Source organism: Phascolarctos cinereus, unplaced genomic scaffold (assembly GCF_003287225.1).
Source record: "Phascolarctos cinereus isolate Bilbo 61053 unplaced genomic scaffold, phaCin_HiC Scaffold_5;HRSCAF=322, whole genome shotgun sequence".
NCBI classification, from domain to species: Eukaryota; Metazoa; Chordata; class Mammalia; order Diprotodontia; family Phascolarctidae; genus Phascolarctos; species Phascolarctos cinereus.
In genome coordinates, this window is record NW_027555958.1 from 340,530,194 (window position 1) to 340,555,022 (window position 24,829).

General features: G+C 35.1%; 1 protein-coding gene across 1 annotated transcript in view; it reads left to right on the forward strand.

The window, feature by feature from the left end:
- Positions 1 to 24,829, forward strand: part of RYR2 (ryanodine receptor 2) — a 794,727-nt gene that overhangs the window by 534,145 nt on the left and 235,753 nt on the right. The window contains 8 exon segments of the mRNA XM_078156251.1: positions 3,778 to 3,913; positions 7,570 to 7,756; positions 8,328 to 8,433; positions 12,162 to 12,282; positions 15,226 to 15,395; positions 16,541 to 16,761; positions 17,760 to 17,850; positions 22,805 to 22,945. Coding sequence (XP_078012377.1) covers positions 3,778 to 3,913; positions 7,570 to 7,756; positions 8,328 to 8,433; positions 12,162 to 12,282; positions 15,226 to 15,395; positions 16,541 to 16,761; positions 17,760 to 17,850; positions 22,805 to 22,945 — 1,173 coding nt within the window.

The window sequence follows — 24,829 nt, forward strand, 5'->3', positions numbered from 1 at the left end:
AAATTTGACAATCTTAGTGAAAGGGATAAATATTTACAAAAATATAAATTGCCCAGATTAACAGAAGAGGAAGTAAAATACTTAACCCCATCTCAGAAAAAGAAATTGAACAAGCCATTGATGAACTCCCTGTGGAAAAAATCTCCAGGGTCAGATGGATTTACAAGCGAATTCTATCAAACATTTAAAGAACAATTAATTTCAGTACTATATAGACTATTTGGGAAAATAGGTGAAGAAGGAGTCTTAACAAATTCTTTTTATGATACAAATATGGTGCTGGTACCCAAACTGGGAAGAGTCAAAACACAGAAAGAAAATTATAGACCAGTTTCCCTAATGAATTTAGATGCAAAAATTTTAAATAAAATGTTAGCAAATATATTACAGCAACTTATCACAAGAATAATACTCTACGATCAGGTAGGATTTATACCAGGAATGCGGGGCTGGTTCAATATTAGGAAAACTATCAGCATAATTGATCTTATCAACAACAAAACTAACAGAAACCACATGATCATCTCAATAGATGCAGAAAAAGCTTTTGACAAAATACAACACCCATTCCTATTAAAAACACTAGAAAGCATAGGTATAAATGGAGCCTTCCTTAAAATAATAAATAGCATCTACCTAAAACCTTCAGCAAGCATCATATATAATGGTGAAAAGCTAGAAGCATTTCCAACACGATTGGGAGTGAAACAAGGATGTCCATTATCACCACTGTTGTTCAGTATCATAATGGAAATGTTAGCTTTAGCAATAAGAGAAGAAAAAGAAATTGAAGGTATTAAAATAGGCAATGAAGAAACAAAGTTATCACTCTTTGCAGATATGATGATATACTAAGAGAATCCAAGAGAATCAAGTAAAAAACTACTTGAAATAATAAACAACTTTAGCAAAGTTGGAGACTATAAAATAAACATGATTGGGAGTGAAACAAGGATGTCCATTATCACCACTGTTGTTCAGTATCATAATGGAAATGTTAGCTTTAGCAATAAGAGAAGAAAAAGAAATTGAAGGTATTAGAATAGGCAAGGAAGAAACAAAGCTATCACTCTTTGCAGATGATATGATGATATACATACAGAACCCTAGAGTATCAAGTAAAAAACTACTTGAAATAATAAACAACTTTAGCAAAGTTGGAGACTATAAAATAAACATGATTGGGAGTGAAACAAGGATGTCCATTATCACCACTGTTGTTCAGTATCATAATGGAAATGTTAGCTTTAGCAATAAGAGAAGAAAAAGAAATTGAAGGTATTAGAATAGGCAAGGAAGAAACAAAGTTATCACTCTTTGCAGATGATATGATGATATACATACAGAACCCTAGAGTATCAAGTAAAAAACTACTTGAAATAATAAACAACTTTAGCAAAGTTGCAGACTATAAAATAAACCCACATAAATCATCTGCATTTCTATATATTACCAACAAAGCCCAAAAGCAAGAGATAGAAAGAGAAATTTGATTTAAAGTTACTGTAGACATTATAAAATAGTTAGGAGTCTACCTATTGAAACAAACCCAGAAAGTACATGAACACAATTACAAAACACTTTTCACACAAATAGACAAAGTCATATCTAAACAGTTGGAAAAACATCATTTGCTCATGGGTGGGCCTAGCTAATATAATAAAAATGACAATTCTACCTAAGCAAATTTACTTATTCGATGCCATACCAATCAAACTACCAAAAAATTATTTTACAGAGTTAGAAAAAATAATAAGATTCATTTGGAATAACAAAAGGTCCAGAATATCAAGGGAACTAATGAAAAGAAAGGCAGGGGAAGGTGGTCTAGCCATTTCAGATATTAAATTGTATTATAAAGCAGCAATCATCAAAACTACTTGGTACTGGCTAAGAAGCAGAGTGGTAGATTAGTGGAATAGGTTAAGTATGCAAGACACAGTAGTCAGTGACTATAGTAATCTATTACTTGATAAACCCGAAGACCCCAGCTTCTGGGATAAGAACTCACTCTTTGACAAAAACTACTGGGAAAACTGGAAAAGAGTATGGCAGAAATTAGACATAGACAAAAATCACACACCATATACCAAAATAAAGTCAAAATGGGTCCAAAATTTAGATATAAAGGCTGATACTGTAAGCAAACTCAGAGAGCAAGGAATAGTTTAACTATCAGATTTATGGAGAACAGAAGAATTCATTACCAAACAGGAGATAGAGAACATTATGAAATGCAAAATGGATAACTTTGATTACATTAAACTGAAAAGTTTTTGCACGGACAAAGGCAATGCAACCAAGATTAGAAGGAAAGTAGAAAATTGGGAAGGAATTTTTACAACTAGTCTCTCTGAAAAGGGCCTCATTTCTAAAATATGTAGAGAATTAAGTCAAATTTATAAGAATACAAGTCATTCCCCAATTGATAAATGGTCAAAGGATATGAACAGGCACTTTTCAGATGAAGAAATTAAAGCCATCTAGAGTCATATGAAAAAATGCTCTAAATCACTGTTGATTAGAGAAATGCAAATCAAAACGACTCTGAGGTACCACATCACACCTATCAGATTGGCCAACGTGACAAAGCAGGAAAATGATCAATATTGGAGAAGATGTGAGAAAATTGGAACACTAATGCATTGTTGGTAGAGTTGTGAAATGATCCAGCCATTTTGGAGAGCAATTTGGAACTATGCCCAAAGGATTATAAAAATGTGCATACCCTTTGGGCTATGTCCCAAAGAGATCATACAAACAAGAAAAGGACCCACATGTACAAAAATATTTATAGTAGCTCTTTCTGTGGTGGCAAAGAATTGGAAATTGAGAGGATGCCCATCAATTGGGGAATGGCTGAACAAATTGTGGTATATGAATGTAATGGAATACTGTTGTGCTATAAGAAATGATGAACAGGTAGACTTCAGAAAAACCTGGAAAGACTTCTTGTATGGTCTGATGCTGAGTGAAGTGAACAGAACCAGGAGAGCGTTTTGCACAGTAACAGCCATGTTGTGTGATGAATATTGATAGACTTAATGCTTCTCAGCAATACAAGGATCTAAGACATCTCCAAAGGCCTCATGATGGAAAATGCTATCCACATCTGAAGAAAGAACTATGGAGTTTGAATGCAGATCAAAGCGCACTATTTGCTATTTTTTTTCTTCTGTTGTGTTTTGTTTCTTCTTTCTGGTGGTTCCTCCTATTGGTTCTAATTCTTCCTTACAATATCACTAATATGAAAAATATGTTTAATATTAATGTATATGTATAGCTTATATCAGATTGCAGGCCGTCTTGTGGAGGGAGGTGGGGGAGAGGGGGAGAAAAATTTAAAACTCAAAAGCTTATGGAAGTGATGGTTGATAAATCAAAATAAATTAATTTTAAAAAAAAGAAAAAGAAAAGGTACTTACCTTGAGTAATTAACCATATTTTATTGCTTTTGTCCAAAGGCTGTTACATAATGAGCCCCCTTCATGAAAGATTTCAGTGTCTCAAGATCTCATGAATTTAAAGTAAAAATGGATCTAAATTGATCTATCAGAACACAAAGTCACACCCTGAGTCTTTTACTATGTTAATATGTTTGGATACCTTATATTCTTGTCATATTATTGAGATTTTTATATTTTTCTTACTTCTTTGTCCTATGATTTGATTCATAACAAGTTTCATGCTTAGTCTTACTTTAACCAAAAGCTTCCCATGACTATTTTTATCAACAGAAACTCTGCTGACACTTCATGTATATTGCATTATTTTCAGGTAGTTCGATACCTGGCTGGTTGTGGATTGCAGAGCTGCCAGATGCTGGTTACCAAGGGTTACCCAGACATTGGGTGGAATCCAGTTGAAGGGGAGAGATATTTGGACTTTCTAAGATTTGCTGTCTTCTGTAATGGTATGCATCTAAATTTGGGATGAAATTGGGAAGACACTGTTGAACTTGCATTTGAATTGTTTTTGAAAGCATGGATATCATCTTAGAAAATTCATAAGGTGAAAATAATTTGGTATAATAGATATTTAATATATACATTGATATTAATTTATCTTTCACTCTAGTATTTATCTCTTAGGCATCTGGCTGGTGCAATGGAGAGTGCGAAACCTGAAGTCAGGAAGACTTATCTTCCTGAGTTCAAATTCAGTCTTAGACACTTTACTAACTGTATGACTCTGGGCAAGTCACTGAACTCTGTTTGCCAAGGAAAGAGTAATAAAGGATGTGAGACGGTGCATAGAGTGTTAGGCCTATAGTCAGGAAGACCTTAGTTCAAATCTGTCCTCAGACACTTACTAGTTGTGTGATCCTGGGCAAGTCACTTAACCTTGTTTGCCTTAGTTTTCTCAACTATAAAATGAGCTGGAAAGGGAAATAGCAAACCAATCCAGTGTCTTTACCAAGAAAACCTCAAATAGAGGCATGAACAGTTGGACATGACTGAACAACAGTTTATCTCTTACAATATTTATATTGTGCTCATAGCTTAATTACTAATGTTGAAATTGATTTCTAAAGTGAAATGAATTATTATACTTTTAATCATTTCAAATGAAACACCTAAGTTGTGATAAAACCCTCACAAATTAATCCTTTTTATTACTTCATGATTTCAAAATTGGACTGTCCTCAAAGATTCATGATGTTGAATGGTTTATACTTCTTTAATGCTTTTTTTGACTTTTCAAATTGATGTTGCAAGAAAAGATATTAATATTATGAGGTAAAGAGTAGTATTGTATGTTTCATATACATACTTGTAAAAAAATGACCATGGTTCAATTGTTTTTATTTTTCAATTTTGAATTGATATTTATTTTCAATTCTATTTACAATTTGGCATTTTCTATTAAAAAAATTCTGGGCACAGATAAATAAATAAATATTATCTCATTGTAACTTCAGTTACTTGTGGTTTTGCCCTTTGGGAACAAATGGAACAAGACTAATTCCTTTCCAACATGAATTCCTTTCATATCCTCAAAGACTGTTATCTTCCTCCTGAGTCTTCTCTTATCCCCATTAAACGTGCCCAGTTCCTTCAGTCTATTTTCATATGATATAGATTAAAGGCCCTTAACCATGTTGGTTTCCCCCTTCTGGATGATCTCCATCTTATCAGTATTCTTCTTAAACCATGGCATCCAGAACTAAACAGAGTACTTCTTATATGGCCAGACTGGGTCGTAATACAAAAGGACTATCACTGTCAAGCTATGCCTCTCTCTTTTTTTAAAAATAGCATTCCCCCAATTACATGTAAAAACAATTTTAAACTTTTTTTTTGAAGTTTTGAGTTCCAAATTCTATACTTCCTTCCCTCCTTTCTCCCCTCCCTTGGACAGTAAGCGGTCTGATATAGGTTATACATGTGTAATTATGTAAAACATTTCCATATTAGTCATTTTGTGCAAGAAGACAAAAAAAAAAGGAAGGAAAGAAGGAAGAAGAAAGAAAGGAAGGAAGGAAGGAAGAAAGAAGTAATTAAAATGAAAAATAGTATGCTCCAGTCTGTAGTCAGATAACATCAGTTCTTTTTCTGAAGGTAGATAGCATTTTTAATTATGAGTCATTTGGGATTATTTTGGACTGTTGTATTGCTGAGAATAGCTAAATCATTTACAATTCTTCATCATGCAATATTGCTGTTACTGTGTGCAGCATTCTCCTTGTTCTGCTCCTTCACTTTGTATCAGTTCATGTAAGTCTTTACAGGTTTTTCTGAAATTATCCTACTTGTCATTCCTTGTCACACAATAATATACCATTATAATCATATACCATAACTTGTTCAGCCATTGCCTAATTGATGAGCATCCCCTAAATTTCCAACTCTTAGCCTCCACAAAAAGAACTGTTAAGAATATTTGCATACAAATAGGTTTTTTCTGCCTCCCTGCCCTTTTTTAATCCCTTTGGGATACAAGACCTAGTACTGGTGGATCAAAGGGTATACACAGTTTTATAGCCCTATGAGCATAATTCCAAATTGCCTTCCAGAATGGTTGGATCAGTTCACAACTCCATCAGCAATGCATTAGTGTCCCAATTTTCCCACATCCCTTCCAACATTTATTATTTTCCTTTTTTGTCATATTGCCTAGGTGGTACCTCAGAATTGTTTTAATTTGCATTTCTCTAATCTAATAGTGATTTATAGCATTTTTTCACATGACTGTAGCTAGCTTGATTTTTTCATCTGAAAACTGCTCGTTCATATCCTTTGATCATTTATCAATTGGGGAATGATTTGTATTCTTATAATTTTGACCCAGTGCTCTCTCTCTCTCTCTCCTATATTTGAGAAATGAGGCCTTTTATCAGAGATACTTGCTGTAAATTATTCTCCCATTTTTCTCCCCTTTTGAATTTTGATTGCATTGGTTTTGTCTGTGTAAAAATTTTTAATTTTAGATAGTCAAAATTATTCATTTTATATTTTGTAATGTTCTCTATATCTTATTTGGTCCTAAAGTCTTCCTTTATCCATAGATCTGAGAGGTAAACTATTCCACACTCTCCTAATTTTATGCCTCTCATAAAGAAGCCCCAGACACTGCTCTTTTTGGCTGTCACATTGTTACGGTTTGAGGGTTTGAGAGGTTGTGACCCCTCAAAGACTAAAGTACATGGGTCATCTGGAATGAATTCACAGACTCAAGCATTCTTTAGGCCAAGGTGGCAAAGTTTATTGTTATACTTTTCAGCGGGCAAGAATTCTTAAAGGATCCTGCAACCTTAAAGAGGTACAGTTAAAGTTTACATAGGATAAAATACAATAAAACATGTGCCAAATATGCTAACTAGGTGATTCGGGGTGGGATTAAGGAGTGGCTAAGGAGTGGTCAGTTCTTAAAGAAACATGCACTTCTTATACCTACTGGGCAAGCGTTTTACCCAGAGTTCACTAGGAAAAGCCCACAAGGGGGCCACATGGAGGTGTGGTTTTAGGCCTGCTACTTAACTAAGTTAACTAGAGTGCAGGGATAACTGAGAGTTGTCCAGTCTGCCAGCAATCAATGTCTTGTTTGACAAGATAGATGTAGGGAGTGTACATATATCTTAAGTCTAGAAAACAGTTAATGAGGAGCCTAGGATATAGATAATGAGGTAGGGTGGTAGGAGATAGTCTAGTGGGTAAAAATTTCTTTATGACCCAGGGCAAAGCCAGTTCAAGCTAATAAATCCTTCAGGTGCTGTTTGAAACTGCACCAGGAAAAGAGATAAGGGTCTTGCTGGGGCCCACTCATGAGTAATTGCTAGGCACAAGGTCCTTAGGCTGGGGAGAAATTGTCAGGTACAGTGTTTCTGAGGCTAGGGAGAAATTGGGGTTCAAGTACAAGCAACCAAGCACCACATCAACATCACACTGCCTACTCATGTTTGATTTACTGGAGACTAAACTGTTAGGTCATGTGTCAAAAAGCTAATTTGTACCTCTTTGTTGTTGGGAGTTTTTTTCTCTCTTTTCAAACTTTGATCAAAAATAGATAAAATTGTTTTGCAAATAATAAACATTTGCATTTGCTTTTTTTCTCCATATATGTTTCTAGGGGAGAGTGTGGAAGAAAATGCAAATGTTGTGGTCAGATTGTTAATCCGGAGGCCTGAATGTTTTGGTCCAGCCTTAAGAGGGGAAGGTGGTAATGGTCTTCTTGCAGCCATGGAAGAAGCTATAAAAATAGCAGAGGATCCTTCTAGAGATGGGCCATCACCTACTAATGGATCCAGCAAAACCCCGTATGTCTAAAGAGAAGTTTTTCTTGAATTAGTTTGCATGGGTAAATGTAGTAGTTGACTTTCAAATTAAAATCAATTGATTTTCTTTCTTTTAATTTCAATGTTAACTAAGAACTCAGAATTTCTCCTCCATTTAAGTGTTAGTTTTCGAACATTGGAGGAAGCCTTGAAGAAGTGTTTAAATGGGTACCCTTAAGCCTGGAGGCTGAATGTACAAATGGTGTGAATGTATGAATGAATGCAAATCACTTACTAAATATTAACTGTGTGCCAAGCACTGTGATAAGTGCTGGGGATACAAATATGAAAATTAAGACAATCCCTCCCTTTAAGGAATTTACATTCTAATGGGACTGCCCAAAGAGTAGAACAATAGAGAGGTCCATTTAACACACCCCTGCCAGAGGCCACCACTGCTGACAGATCTCAGAGAAAGAGATTGGGGATTGATACTTTGTAAGTGAACTAGTTATTCATTACAACTCAGTGATCAATTTATTCTGAAAACAGTTGCCTCTAATAGTACTCTTTGATCTTCTGTTTTCTGTTTTCTTTGAAAAATGAATAAAAGTGATTTGGCAACGGAAGAAGATGACACTATCCACATGGGAAATGCCATAATGACTTTTTATGCAGCTTTGATTGATCTGCTAGGACGCTGTGCTCCTGAAATGCATGTAAGTCTGCTCCTTCACTTAAATTTCTGTGAAACAACACATACTTCAACTAGTTATGTTAAATCAGTGGTGGATAGTATAGTCATTGGATGATTATATAAACGGGTATAATGGCTCAGAGAGCTGATAAATTTTCAGTGTGACACATGAGAAATCAGCAGATGCTACTATTCAAGATTTGACTTTTTGCTTTTTTGATCATCTAGGCTTAACAAATGTAGAAAATGTTAATTTAAACTTTGAAGTGTATCACGCATACGTTTTATTTTTTCCTTCAGAGGATAGTTGTTAAATATTTACATGTACACTACTGTATGTAAATGTGAATTATACTTTCTTAATGGTGATCATTAAACTGTTTTCATGTTTTAAAATTATTTCATGTTTCTATGGAATTTTGGGTAGGTGGGCAAGAGAGAATAAAATATCCATGTCTGGCCTACCATATTCAAACCATAAAAGCAGCCAAATGATGCTCATCTTGCCCCATTAAAAATTAATGAAAAATTACTGCTCTTACAGAATTTGGTTTTAGCTGGTCATGACTGGTAGTTTTTAAATATTGTGAAAATTAGTAATGAAGTCTAAATATGCTTATTGGTAGTATAATTACATATTTTCCCAAGAGAATCAAGAAAAATTGTTTTCCAGCAGAATTCTCCCATTCCTCTTTCTACACTAAGATAGCAAGTGCTCTTGGCAAATGAAGACTTCATAAGAAGAATGTTTTGTCCTTCTGAGAGCAATTAAAGGATTAAATTAAATTATTGGACAGATTTTTCTGTTAGTTAGAGTTCAGAGAAGGAATTTAAGAATCAGTCTTCTACTATTACCCTCTGATGCCTTTCACCACTATCCTGCCCTTCCCACTCTCCTTATGTCAGACTTCTTTATACTTCCTTTGGGCTGGAGTGAAGAACTGTGGAACCCAAATGTATCTCAACTCTGATAGGAAAAGGTGAACAATGACATATCTACCATCTTTCTTCCCCGTGAATAAAGATGCCTATTCATTTAACCTGATTCTTGAAAACATAGTATTTCACAAATGTAAATGCCATCTTTCAATTATATATAGATTGCCTCCTTTACCATTTCCTTCCTTTCTCTGTTTCTCATAAATACATACTTAGTCTCACTAAATGCAGTCCTTTATTTAAGCAGTGAAGAATCCCTAAAGGAGGGAGAAATGTTAAAAAAAAAATCTAGAGTCTGGTTAACTTTACTGAAGATTTATATGAACCTGAGTTAAGTTTTATTCTTTAGTAGCACTTCAGTCCTTCCAAGATAATACTTATAATAATCATAATAGCTTACGTTTAGTAGGACCTGGTAAAACTTTACTGTGCTAGGATGGTTTTCAAGAATCCAGTAATAGGGGACAGTGAGGTGGCGCAGTGGATAGAGCCACTGGCCCTGCAGTCAGGAGGACCTCAGTTCAAATCCAGCCTCAGACCAAACACTTGACACTTACTACCTATGTGACTCTGGGCAAGTAACTTAACCCCAATTGCCTAAAAATAAAAAAAAATTTAAAAATTTTAAAAAAAGAATCCAGTAATATCTCCATGATGCAAAAGAATAAGACATAAATAAATGGGTGTAAAATCTTAAAGATTAATGATATTCGCATAGTATGCTAGCAGACCAAGCCTTAAACACTTATAATATTCATCATTATATCAGTGTGCACACACATGTACATATACATATATGCACATATACATGTATGTGTATAGACATGCACATATGTACATATAGGCATGTGTATGTACACATGCACACATACACACATGCGTGCATATTTGTACTTTTTGGATTGTGTCTCTGATGTAAATGAATACAAGGGAGAAGACAGTGGATAGAGTGTAGTACTTGTAGTCACAAAGAACTAGGTTCAGATAGTATACCTTATTTACTATGTGATCCTGGGCAGGTCACTTAATTTCTTTGCGTCAGGTAACTTTTCTGGATTTGTCTACTAAGTCAGAAGATAGAGAGAGTTTGCATATCAGGAGGTATCCCAGGTTGAGGAAATCAAAGATATTTTGTGTTTTCACATCCCCACATAGGCAGCATGGAATAGTGGATAGAGAGCCAACAGAAATATCTGGGACTAAGTCCAACCTCTAACATAGACTTGCTGTGTGGACCCATACAAATCACTTAACCTCAGGCTCTAGCCTCTAAGTAACCTCTAACCCCCTACGATCATAAATTGCAGAGAAGGTGCTTATCTGCATTGGTAGAGAGAGTTTCTTTACCTAGAAGTTCCCTATAGCATTGAAATCCTAGTATCATTCCTAGCTGTATCACTATTATCTCCACAAAAAACTGAGAATAATAATAATTATAGCCTATATTTTCTATATGCTATCATTTATATAGCACTTTAAGGTTGGCAAAGCCCTTTTTTTTAATATATTATCCTATTGGATATACACTACAGCCCTGTGAGGTATATGCAGTTGGTATCCTCATTTTTCAGATGAAGAAAATAGGGAATTAAGTGACTTAATTAGGGTCATACAGCTTGACAATAGGAAGACCAGAGTTACTGTCTGATTCAGGACTCCAAGTTTGGCTTGTTATGCACTACACTGCTTAACTTCTCCATGATGTGTGTGTTTATCACTTTAAGATTTGTAAAGTGTTTATGTACATTATCTTTTTTGATCTTCACAATACTCTTCCTGAGGTAGGTGCTGTTATTATCCCCATTTGAAGAAGTAGGTTGAAAGATTAAGTGACTTTCCCACATTGCTAATGACTGTTTGAAGGTGTTTCAGGCGTTTTTATTTTGCCACTGCACATACTGCTTTAATGCTGATATGAACAGGTTAGGGAAAGCCAAATCTGATTAAAACATGTAAAAAATGGATATTTCTGGTTTTGAAAAGGATCACTGTGGCTAGAAATTATACAGTGATTTGTAATTAGGATTTATGTAGCCAGTGGAAGACTGGTAATATTGTTTTGATCCAGGTCTACTTTTCCCTTCCTATGAGCAAAAACCTTGGAACTTCAAAACCCACCAAAATTTGATTGCCACTGCAAAGTATTACAGTTGTTAAATGAGTCATGAACCTTAGTATGTCCCTAGGGCATAAAGCCAGTTAATTAATTAATTTTAGTTTACTTTCCTCGTGTTCATTTGTATTTACTTTGTAATCTATAACATTGATCTAAGATCAATTTACTATAGCCTATTTTTTAAGGAAGCTGTTAAGTATGGGAATGTGTAGTAGTTTACAGTGTGTTAATCTTTATGTAGAAATATTATATTTTACTAATCCATTATTAAGAGGACATAGTTTTGTAGTTCTTTTTACAATTCATAGTTTTATTCAGTGCTCTAATTAATCAGTGATATTCCTCATCTGCTCAGGATTTAAGGTGCAGTCTGTGCTGGGTGTCATGGCCTGTATAAGAATCAGATTTGTGGCCTTGACATTATTAGCTCTGTGCTCTAGCCTGACTGGCATATCTCTGTAATGCATGTTTTGCAGACAACTAGAAATGTTCTTGGGAACAGTTTTCTTAAATATAACATCGATGCTATTATTTCTGACTCAGGCCTGACCTCTGGTGGATCTCTCTTATGTATCAAAAGGAATTAATTTAGACATGGGATTCACTTCGTGGGTTTTCCTGAATAGATTTGTAATTGACTACGGCAGAGAACTTCAGGTCCAATTTTTAAAATTTTTATTTATTTATTTGTGTAGTTGATCCATGCTGGCAAAGGAGAGGCTATTAGGATCAGGTCTATTCTGAGATCCTTAATTCCACTGGGAGATTTGGTGGGAGTCATCAGCATTGCTTTCCAGATGCCAACAATAGCTAAAGGTAATATTATTCTTTGGAATATAGTATTATGTTGAATAACAAAATGCTTGATAGAACTTTTTTTTTCTCGTGGAAATATACAATCGAGGATTCTTTAAAGATATTTAGAACTGTATTATTTACGAAGTTCTTTCCTCATTATATTGCAGATTTAATCTGATTTCTAGTCTAATCACGTGTAATTTTTCACATTTCAGATATTCTATACACAAAAGGAATTATATATTTTAATATCACTATTATGTTGTTGTTCCTCGATCCCTTAATTTATTAGTGCTCTAGGTAACTCTCTAAGATTATAAATTGAAGAGGTGTTGATCTGCAGTGTTCTCATCTGAGCATTTCCCGTGTCAGTGAAATCATAGGTCCAGTCCCTGACCCATACTACCCTTTAATCTTCTCTTTTCTAGTTGACTACAGTCTTCCAATTTGTCTTCTTTTATAATTTATCAGTTATGATTGCTTTATTCCCAAATTATTGACTTTTTTGACTGTCCCATAGTTGAAAGGAAAATTTTTTCTTTTGGGCTTTCATCCTGCTTAACAGGTGAAACTCAGAACAAAAGAGAATTCCAAGGATGTTATTATAAGCATGTCAAAGAAGTAACACCTTGATGGGCTGATCACTGAAAATCAGCAATGGCTTCAAAGTAGGGACAGCTTTTATAAGTAACTTTAAGATAATTCAGATAGGTATACCTCACCAAAAGGGGAGGGTAGACACCCCCTTCCCCCAGAGCATGGTGGCAAGGAATGAAGGGCCCTTGTGGGCCCTACCCCAAAATGGAGTCGCTGGGAGGAACTAATAAATGGGAAAACGGGGCCACAGAGGTGGAGAGTGAAGGAGAGAAGTATGTCCCAAGAGTGACAAGGCCACAGGTACTTAGTGAAGTCCAGAATGAGAAGATAGCTAAAAGATGGGGGCCAAGTCCAGAGAGATATTACAGGGGTGTGCTGCTAAATGTTAACAACAGAATCTCAAAAAACATATATACAGTATACTTGTAAGTTTGATTTGCATTATTAGCCCTTTTTTTCATAAATTTCTTAAATCTAGAGTAGACAATCAACAAAGTAGTAAATCAATCCCTGATTTGTAATGTTTGTTAATTTCTGAGGTATAAATGCTTATGCTGACAATTTAACAGTTGGAAAGACTTGACTCCTAAACAGCCCTGGGGATGGAAGATATTTATGTAGTGCTTAACTACATTGTGTTTGATCTCTACAACAACTGTATAAGTCATATTATTGTACCTGTTTTGGTGAGGAGGAAAGGCTCAAGGAGGTAAAATGACTTGTTCATGTTCATATAGTCAGCAAGTGTCAGAGACTAATTTGAACCCAAATCTTCTGTTTCCAAGTCTTGATACTTAATCAATTATGCCATAATGCTTAACAGTTAATGATCAAATTCACTGATCCAGTACAGTTTCTTGCCAGATCATGAATTTCTAGTAAGTGGTTATAAGTGTTACAAGGTTATAAAGAGGTAAAGGCATCTAATAGAAGAGTGGAGACAAGATTCAGAACTTTTAAGCCCAGCACTCTTTCCACTCTACCTTAGTGATCAGCAAGGAAGAGAGAGAAGCAAGTTAGTTGTAGAGAAATGGAAATTCACCATTCCTCTTGCAAAGTGAAAAGCATGAAGTTTTACATAGGCCAGAAGTTTTTCTTCTTGGTCATAAGGTAGAATAAGACACAGGGAACAGAGGACAGAGAACTAGATAGGTCCTTTTCCCTCCCAGAATTCTCAGCAGCAATTAGAAAAATCTTACCCAGAGTAAATTAAAGCCTACTGTAGAGAAAAAAACCTAAAAGAATTGTTTGTGATCAAAAAGCTTCCTTTAAGCCCTTGATCTGTAGCTGTATTCATATATCTGAAGCACTATTTTTTTTTTTAATGATTCAGGGTCAGTTGGAAGAAGTATTCTATTATCAGTATTAGAGAATTTGAAAAATGGGAAATGGAGTTCAGTGACCCTTTAGTCCAATTCATTAGCAAAAGGAATCCCCACCATAACACACCTCTAAACCCTCTAAGGAAGGGGAATCCATCCCCTCTCAAAGCAGGTCATTCCATTTTTTGACAGCTCTAAATGATAGGAAGGATTGTTTTGTTTTGTTTTGTTTCACTACATCAAGAGTAAATGTGCTTTTTTTCAGCTTTATATAGTGAACCAGCTCCTATGGTCTGGAGATTAGCAGACTAAGTCTAATCCCTCCTCCCCTAGGCAGTTCTTCAAATATTTGAAGAAAACTAACATGTTCCCACAGAAGTATCTTCTAGGCTAAATATGTCCAGTTTTTACAATCTTCAAATGGCATGGCCTCTAGTCCTTTCAATTTTTCCTCATCTGGACACTCCCCAGTTTATTGATTTACATAAATCATGGTACCCAGAACTGAACGTACAGTTCTCAGGTCTGGAAAAGGAAGAGTAGAATGAGACCTTCCTATTCCTGGAAGATATGCCCCACTTAATGTAGCCCAAGATCACATTTGTTTTTTTTGGCTGGAACATCACATTATTGATTCACACTGATTTTACAGTGTACCAAAACCCACACATCTTGTTTTATTTTTCTACCATTGTCAGAATTAAATAAAATTATTTTTTGCCAAACTTACTTAAACAGCCATCGTGTTCTTTACAAAATAGACAATAAACTAGTCAGTTATGAGAGTAGTTTTGTTAAATAGAATTTTTAAACTTATTGTGTATTCTAGCACTCAGGAAATTGTGTTTCTCCTAATGGTTTGATTTCTTTTCGTGTCAATAATATCTGAAGGCAAGCCCCCAAAATTTTTTTTCAAATCAGTGGCTGGAAAAATTAAACAATCATTTTATTAATTTTTAAACTTTGAAAAAAGAAGAAACAAGAGAAGTTCTATAGTATCTCACCTCCAGATAACCTTTAATATTGTTATTTTCTCTTTTAGATGGAAATGTGGTAGAACCTGACATGTCTGCAGGGTTTTGCCCAGATCACAAGGCAGCCATGGTGTTGTTCCTAGATAGGGTTTATGGAATTGAGGTTCAAGATTTTCTCCTTCATCTTCTTGAGGTTGGCTTTTTGCCAGACCTCCGAGCTGCTGCTTCTTTAGACACGGTAACAATTTAAAAATCTAACTATTCCAATTTGATGGCTTGTTCCACCTCATTGATTGGGGAGGTGAAAGATGACTCCACCTCAACAGGTTAAGGAAAACAAGAAAACTGAGATTCTTCTTTTCCCCCCAAAAATTAATCTGTCCTTTAAAAACAAACAACTTTTCCTATCTTTCAGATGTTTTAAAATGTTAAGAATTTATGCTATTTAAATGGGCATTTTGAAAAGCAGAGTTTGGTGACAAAGTAATAATATATATGATTATCATATTACTGTTAAGACAAATTGTCTCTCTTGCCACGTATATTGATTGGCTTTCATGGAAGACATGTTAAAAGATTATTTAGTTGTATATTAATACCCATACTGAAATTTTAAGTGCTGTATCAATAGTTAGGACAACATCTTTTATATTTTTAGGTAAAAGAACTCTTTGTATCTGTAAGGGAAGTCGATTTCAAGTGGATATAAATACTATTATAAGGGTCATAATGTTAATAGAACAAAAATGAAATCACATGCAATTAAAGATGTAAATTCTTTTTTGTCTTTTGCAAGAACTATTACGTTTGACTTTATATTCCCATTGTCTAGTACAGTGCTTTGTATGTCGTAGGTACTTAATAAATGTTGTTCAAATCAAATTGCATATACAAGTGTATTTCTGAAAATGAATGAAATAACTAATGTGTAGTAATGAATTAATCTTTGACTTATTCTAATGGAGGCAGTATGATCCTATAAATATGTTATTAACATAAAAGAAAAGACAATCCAAAAAAATTTATGTTTGTGAAATGCAATTAGACATGCACATATATACACATTCGTTTTGGTACCCATTGTGCCCCACTTTTAATTTGGTCCTGCTGTTAGTGATTCAAGACTTGGTAGAATTCATGGGAAGAGGGAAGAAAACCTCAGGAACCTATGGGTAATCCATTTATACTTAATTGAAATCTGATTCTGTCTCAGTTTTCTTAAATCAGAGAATTATACAATCATGCATGTCATATGGAAGTACATCTGTATTTATTCTTTCTTGAGTAGGAGAATTAATGAATCTCAGTAATAGTTTGTTCTTTCTCTCCTTAATGTCCTATGCCATACATATGCAATTCATTGGTGTTCAATTCATTTCATAGGCTGCTCTTAGTGCCACAGACATGGCCTTGGCTCTCAATCGGTATCTTTGCACTGCAGTCTTGCCTTTGTTGACAAGGTGTGCTCCTCTTTTTGCTGGCACTGAGCACCATGCTTCACTCATAGACTCACTGCTTCATACAGTGTACAGGCTATCCAAGGGCTGTTCTCTTACAAAAGCTCAGCGGGATTCCATAGAAGTCTGTCTTGTCTCTATTTGTGGGTAAGTAAAGACTTAATTCTGTATTGAATTTTTCTTTTTCTTTTTCTTTTCTTTTTTTTGGCTAGGCAGTAGGGTTAAGTGACTTGCCCAGGGTCATGTAGCTAGTAAGTGTCAAGTGTCTGTGGCCGGATTTGAACTCAGGTCCTTCTGACTCCAGGGCTGTTGCTCTATCTATTGCATCACCTAGCTGCCCCGAATTTTAATTTTTCTAAGGAAAAGTTATTATTAGTCCTCAGTTAATATATTCATTAATGATATTACAAAGTATTAAATTTATTTCTGCTCAAGTGGGAAAATGCTATTAAATCAACTTAATCCTAGCAACAAATTCCAGAAATAGCCATGTTTTTTCTCTGAACTTACTGAAATACTTTGGTCATTTGTATTATGTTAGTTTTTCCCTCCATTTTTCTCCTTCTAATTCTTATTTGCCTCTTCCTCCCTCTGACTCCTTTCTACACTGATGCTTATTAGTATATTTTTCAGTGGACGGTTGAGGGATTTGTGTGTGTAACAATGTATAGTAATATTTTTCTATCTTATTTCTGAGGACTGTTTTTAAATTTGATTGAGAATTTCAGCAAGCTTTCTGGGAGGGGAGACAAAGGGAAAGGTATTTTGTCGCTTCTGTACGTGGGTGATGATTAAAAGATAGAGATACGTATATTGAGGATATAAGTAAGTTTATTATAAATAAAATATAGAAGGCACTGACCATAAAATTTTAATATAATATATTTTGTGGTATATTACTAATATGAAACCATATTAACTTCAACTTCCTGTTTTCATTTTTGTTTGTCCTCATCATGTTATTTTGTGACAAAAATTACTGATAGTTAATTCTCTAGCCAGTTAATTCCACCTAATTTGGCACAGACTCTGTACCTGAAGTTAAGTGGTCTACATAAGAGTTCTAACTTATATTATGAATTATAATAGGTGCTTAAATTAAAGTATATTTTATTTTTCTGTTAAAATTATAATTGTTCCAACAGCCAGTTGAGACCTTCCATGATGCAACACTTGTTAAGAAGATTAGTTTTCGATGTTCCATTATTAAATGAACATGCTAAGATGCCTCTTAAGGTAAGTGTGAGCAAAGTTTACAGTTAAATGGTCACTTGTACCTTCTATTTTACTTCCTACAGAGTAATAATTTTCTAATACTTTTTTTCTAAAATCACTTTCCTGAGAATAGATAGTTGATAGTAAAAACAAACAAAAAACCATACCTCATATGTAGACAAACAATAAAACAAATTTCAGTGATAACTATGAGATGAATTTGTCTTTTTACGTTAAGATCTGTAATGCAACTTGTTCATTTGTGTAAAGCTGTCTGAGGTTGTTTATTTCTGGTCTTCTCTCTTGAATTTTGCCTCTTGTATATTATTAGTCTCCTTAATTGTTCTATATTTTACCTTTTATTCTTAGTGGCATTCAGTTTGGCATATCTACACCCACGTGGTCTGTTTTGCTTTTTTTTTTCTACTTTCTTTCATTTCTGCAACAGTCATCTTTATCACGTATTCCAGGCTTCAGTCACATGTGCTTTTAATTATTTCTTATTAAGCACATTAATGGTGTAAGAACTTATATTTTAACCTTTGTCACATTATCCAAATTTTTCTCAGATACTGTCTTTTTATCTAACTTTTTTTTTAACAGTTTAGCTTCTAAAGCCTTGATCTTCTATTAAAACCAACAATGAAAATATCACCTGTTCTTCTAAAGCCTTCAGTTTCTTGCGTAATACTTCATAATCCCTGGCAATGCTTTTTAGGTTCCTTCTAGGTCTGTTCTTTGGCCCCAGATGAATCACTAGTTGACAGAGGCTATTAAGCTTTTCTTCATCTTTCAGATAAATGGCCCAGGAAGAAAACAAACCTATTTTGTTTAAGTTAATTTCTCCAGATGCTTTGGTATCCCTCAGCAGAAAGTTAATAACCACAACTAATCATCTTTTTTTTGGTGGACATTATTCAATAGCAATTCTCTGGATAGAATGTGTAGATCCATGTCATCATTCTTTGGAAAAGAAGTTGCTTTCTCCTTAAAGTCCAATTCCCCACATTCATGGGAAGAGCCTCATATCTTTTAGTTATCTCCAAGTATTTAGTGTTTATCTTTCTTTGTGTCTCACTTTTATACCTTCCAACCTTTTAGTCCTTAGATCCCTTATTGTATTTTTTCCCTTGATTCTCTTCAAAGATTAACTTTCCTGCCCCTTATACTCCAAAGAGTAGAAGATGATTTGTTTATCCACTCTTTTCACCTTCTCTAAAAAGGAAACTGACCTGCATATGTAACTGTTAACCTTGGCAGCCTTCTGCTGGTTCTTATATACTCTACCCTTAGTTGAGTGGACAGCCACTAATCTGCAAAAGATGCATCCTGCTGTGGCCAGGAAATAAATGATTTATGAGAGTAAATAGGAATCTGCTAAGGCTGTTGGTAATTAACAGTACTGCCTACACTGTCAGCATTTGTTCTGTTAGATACTCAGTGAATCTCATGCTTTCTGCCTAAATGTAGACAAACACTTAACAGTGGGGAGCAGCACATTGGCGGTTTACTTCAGTGGGAGACCTAAGAAAAAATACCATGGGGCTGTTTAGGAACCCTGGTAACTAGTCTGTGGGATTTCACAGTTGCAGAACTTGTTATTGATTGTGGTCTTCCCCAACTAAGGCAGTCTTTAGTGTGTGCTGCATCAGGGTTACTGCTGGGCCCACCTTCTTTGACATGTCATTGATATGACAACGGACCAGTTTCAAGGCTATTACTAGATCTGCTTGCCAGATGTTCTGGCCGGAAGTGCCTCTTTACCAGGCACCCCCTTCAGTACTCCTGAAAGTTTGAAGTATCTTGCCTATGACTCTATTAGCTCTGCTTTATTACAGCCTCCTGGATGGATTGTGTATGGGGGATGTGGAGTTAGGAAGACCTGAGTTCACATTTCATCTCAGATATTCATGAGCTATGTGACCCTGGCATACTACCTAACCTCTGTCTGCCTCTTACTCATCTGTGAAATGGAGATAATAATAGCGCCTGTCTCTCAAGGTTGTTATGAGGATCAAATGAGATAATATATGTAAAGCGCTACATAATAGTAGCTATTATTGTTAGTCCCATAGCCAGGCTTTCTGCCAATTTATCAATATGAACATATTATATAGAGAGTTTTTGATTTTCTTTTAATGGCCCTCTGTTTCTTTGAAATTAGATTTTAGCTAGTATACATATATAATATATATTTTTAATTAGGTAGTACATAGCAATCTTATGTAGAAGGTGAATGATTTCTTACTAGATCAAATGCAATGAAATGGATTTAGAAGTGTTCGAATGGCCATCCTCAGAGGTAATCATTCATGGATTAATGGACACATGGTAAATGTTTACTTCAGTGGAGTGCCCCAGGAATCTGTTTTTTGGCTCTGTACTGTTTAGCATTTTTTTCAGTGACCTAGATAAAGTCTTATATCAAACACTTATCAATTTTGCCAATGACAAATTTGGGAAGATTAGTTAACACACTGGATTGACAGTAATGATATAAAAACCTAAAACATTGACAAGCTAAATAACATTGGATTAAATCTAATAAAATGATATTAAATGAGCATAAATGTCAAAGTTTTACACTTAGGTTTAAAAAAAATCATTTTCACAATGTTGAAGAGAATCCTGTACTCTGTTTAGGTATAAACCTCCCAGAAACATTTGTTTTTACTAATTTAGATTATTCTAATTTAAGGATACCTGCTTAGAGACCGAGATACAAAGATGAGCAACATGCCTCAATGCCATTGAAAATCTCTTTAACCTAAGCTGTTTTGGAGTTATGGTTATTCCTGGATTTTAGACAGAATTCCACAATAACAGAAAACATACTTATAACATTCAGGGCAAAATTCAATTAACATTTTGCTTCATTGAACAGAAGAGTCCCAACTATCACTGCAGTCTAAGAGAATCTTTTTTTTTTTTCCAAATGCCATCAGTTCTTCTTTGACCACTTCTTGTAAGGATCCTCCTTTACATCTGGTCAAAGGAGAACTCAAGAGATACTTCCAAGTACCTGAAGAGTCAAAAGAAACTTCTTTCTTCTGATCTTCACCCTAATCTAGGCAAGTTAGATGAGTCAAAACCACTTCCCCTCCCCCCCTTTCCCTTGTCTACTCACTGCCAAAATTGCTTCAAGAAAGAACCCTTTTCTGGGCTGGTCTGGAGAGAAAGGGAGCAAGACAGTGTTTTGGGGTTGATAATTACTTTTAGATTTGTCCAAAGGCTTCAGACTAGAATATTTTTTAAAAATGCTTTATTAATATTTCTGAAAGAGGGAACAAGGGGAGTTTAGTTTGCTTCCACAATATTTATAAGATGGGGAAAGTACAGTTAACAGTTTGTTTTAAACTACAGTAGACTACAAGTTCAGTATGCTGTGGCAGCAAGCTAATGGGATCTTAGGCAACATGAAGAGAAGCATAATTTCTAGGAAAAAGGAAGTGATAATCGTTCTGTTCTCTGCTCTGGTTAGACCACAACTGCAGTACTACATTTAATTATGGGTACTATAGTTTTAAAAGGACATGTATAAACTGGAAAGTATTCATAGGAGGAAAATAGGATGATGAAGGGTCTTGAATCCATGTCGTATGAAGTGAAGGAACTGGCTACTTTTAGACTTCAGAAGAGAAGTTGGAAGAGGGACTTAATTAGTTACATATTCAAGTGTCCTTGAGAACAAGAACTATCTTTTGCCTCTTTTTGTATCCCTAGCACTTAGCAAAGTGCCTGGCACATAGCAGGATAGTAGGTGCTTAATGAGTATTTGAATGTGAGAACTGTTCTATTTGGCCCCAGAGGGCAGAACCAAGCTCAATGGGTAAACTTTGCAGAGAGACAAATTTAGGTTCAATGTCAAGAAAATTTTCCTAATTAAAGCTCTCCAGAAATGGATGGGCTGCCTAGAATAGTGGTAGATTTTAACTTCTTAGAGGTTTTCTAGAAGAGGCTACTTCCTTGATATATTGTAGTGGGGATTATTTTCATATATTGCTTCAACTGTGTAGCTGCTAAGGTCCTTTAGAACTCTCAAATTCTGTCATTCTTTGGCTAAAAGGAGAGAGAATACTCTTTGGGAAATATTAGGGAAGGTTTTTCAAAAGAAACTGGTTTTTAACTAAGTCTTTTAAAAATTGGTAGATAAAGACTGACAGAAAGGGAAAGTGCATAAGCCAAGATACATGGTTATGTAAGAATATATTTTTCAGTTACTGTGCCTTATTCCTATACAGTATTGTGAATGACATTGTTATTCAGTTCAACCTTTTACAAAGAGAAACATGCAGAAAGTAGTGGACTTGAGTTTTTGTCTGTTTTAGTGTCATAAAATCATAGAATCTCAGTACTTAATAGAGGTCTCAGAGGTCATCTGGTCTGATCCATTCTTAAAAAGCAATAATATTTGCAGCAAAGCCTGGCAGGTGGTCACCCAGGCTCTACTTGAAGATATCCAGAAATGACTTACTACCTAACTGGACATCCCATGCCATTTTTGGAAAGCTGCAGTTATTAGGAAATTTTCCTTATAATGAGCCAAAATCTGCCTCTCTGCTAGTGCTAGTCATTGCTCCTAGTTTTACCCCCTTGGGACCAAATAAAACAAGTCTAATTAAAAACTCATCTTTCTGGGTTCAAATCTGGTCTGACACTTTGTTGTAGTTGTGTGACCCTGGGCAAGTTGCTAAATCTTGTTTGCCTCAATTTCCTCATCAGTAAAATAAGCTTGAGCAGGAAATGGCAAACCACTCCAGCATCTATGCCAAGAAAACATCAAATGGGGACACAAAGAGTCAAACATAAATGAAAAATGACTGAAATCTTATCCAAAGAAATGTAAACCCAGCAAGTCAAATGAAATTTAAAGAAATTCAGATGGAGTTGGTAAATTTCATCTCTCAGTTGGTGGCATTGTATGATATTAGAATTCTGTCTTTTGCTTTTGACTTTTAAAATTATTTATACATAGCTGCTGACAAATCATTATGAGAGATGCTGGAAGTATTACTGCCTACCTGGAGGATGGGGGAACTTTGGTGCTGCCTCAGAAGAAGAACTTCATTTGTCAAGGAAGTTGTTCTGGGGCATTTTTGATGCCCTGTCTCAAAAGGTAATTTATTGCTTCTTTCATACTTTATGAGTTGATGAGTTGATAAGAAACCAGAGTTTTCCTAACTGATCATTTTCTAGAGCATTGCATGGGTTTTATCTGAAACTTAAACAACTGCTATAAAATTCCTCTACATTTCTGTCTGTACCTTTCATTACTGCGTAGAACCCGCATTGTTCCCTCAAAGATACTTTAAATATCTTCATTAACTTTTGTTTAAAATTATCATTATTGTATACGTGGTATCTCCTCAGTATTTAAGGACCCAAATCATGAAATATCTATGAATATGACAAAATGCTATGCAGATCATATGGTAAATACCAGTGGACCCAAATAGATCATATTGTCCTGAATTCAAATCCAACCTCAGACACGTAATAGCTATGTAACCCTGGATGAGCCACTTAAGCCTGTCTGCCTGCTTCCTCATCTGTAAATTGAACTAGAGAAGGAAATGAGAAACCACTCTAGTATTTCTGCTAAGAAAACTCCAAATGGGGTCACAAACAGTTGGACACAACTGAACAACAACAACAAACAGCAGAGAAGGTGCCAGCTTGGATTGGTGGAAGAAGTTCCTCACCAATAGCTCTTTATCGCTGATGAAATCACAGATCTAATCCCTGCCCCAATTCCTACCAGTCCCTACCAGTACACATTTTTGTCTTGTTTTCTATCAAATATATTAAGTAAAAAGAAATGCTTTTTTTTACAAACTATTATACTTCTTAATAAGTAATTTTAAAGTGAATCTGACAAATAGTCTTTCTTTTAAAAATAAAAGTAACATACATTTCTATAGTATTTCACAATTTACAAAGCATGTCCCTTAAAACTACTTTGTGTGGTAGTGCAAACATTATTCCTAACCCCCACCACAAACCCCCATTTTACATATGAGAAAATTGAGACTCAAAAAGATTAAACAACTTGCCAAAGTCACACAGCTAGAACTGGCACTCAGACCCATGATTCCTGACTCTTAGTCTAACAAGATCCTGGAGCTAGATTTTTAACAAAGAAGGAATGAAAGGAATAAGCATTTATATAGCACCTACTATGTATCAGACTCTATACTAAGTGCTTTTTTATAAATGCTCCTTATATCCTCACAAAAACTGTGCAAGATAGGTGCTATTATCCTTCCCATTTTACGGTTGAGAAAACAGGAAAACAGGTTAAGTGACTTGCCCAGGGTCATACAGCTAGTAAGTATCTGAGGCTAAATTTGAACTCAGATCTTCCTGAATGGAGGTCCAGTGTTGTATCTACAATATCACCTCTAAGGATCCTGCCTCTAAGGGAGCCCAGAGGCCATTTAAACTAAACCCCTCATTTTACAAATGAAGAAACAGTAGGAGAAAGAGGTTAGGTGACTTGTGCAGGGTCACAGAAGTAATAAAACCAGAGCTAGTATTTGAACTGAAGTCCTCTGAATCCAGAGTTTACTTTTCCGTTACAAGGCATTGAGTTAGTCTCTTAATGACAATACTCCTGGAAATTGGATTACATGGTTGAATCAAGAAGAAATCTCTCAGTTTGTTGAACTTTCCAGTATGGTATCTCTGCCCCTTGAACCAAGGTTTGACTTAAATTGTTCTGCCTCTTCTGAATGCTGTACTTTCCTGTAGCTTGTTTCCAGAGTCATTATTGACAGCAGTTTACAAAATAAAAAACATGGTTCTTCATTGCAGTGAAATGTTGATAGTGCTTTCAAGTCTCTTTTTTAATTAAAGCAATCAGGTTAATTTCAGTTGAAATAGAAACATAAACCTTGGCATGGGGCAGGGGTCTAACTTTCTTTTCCTGTTCTTTGACCTAGCTTAACTTCACTTGTTTTTATGGTGTTCAGGCTTTTTTATTTCTAATTCTAACAGTGTG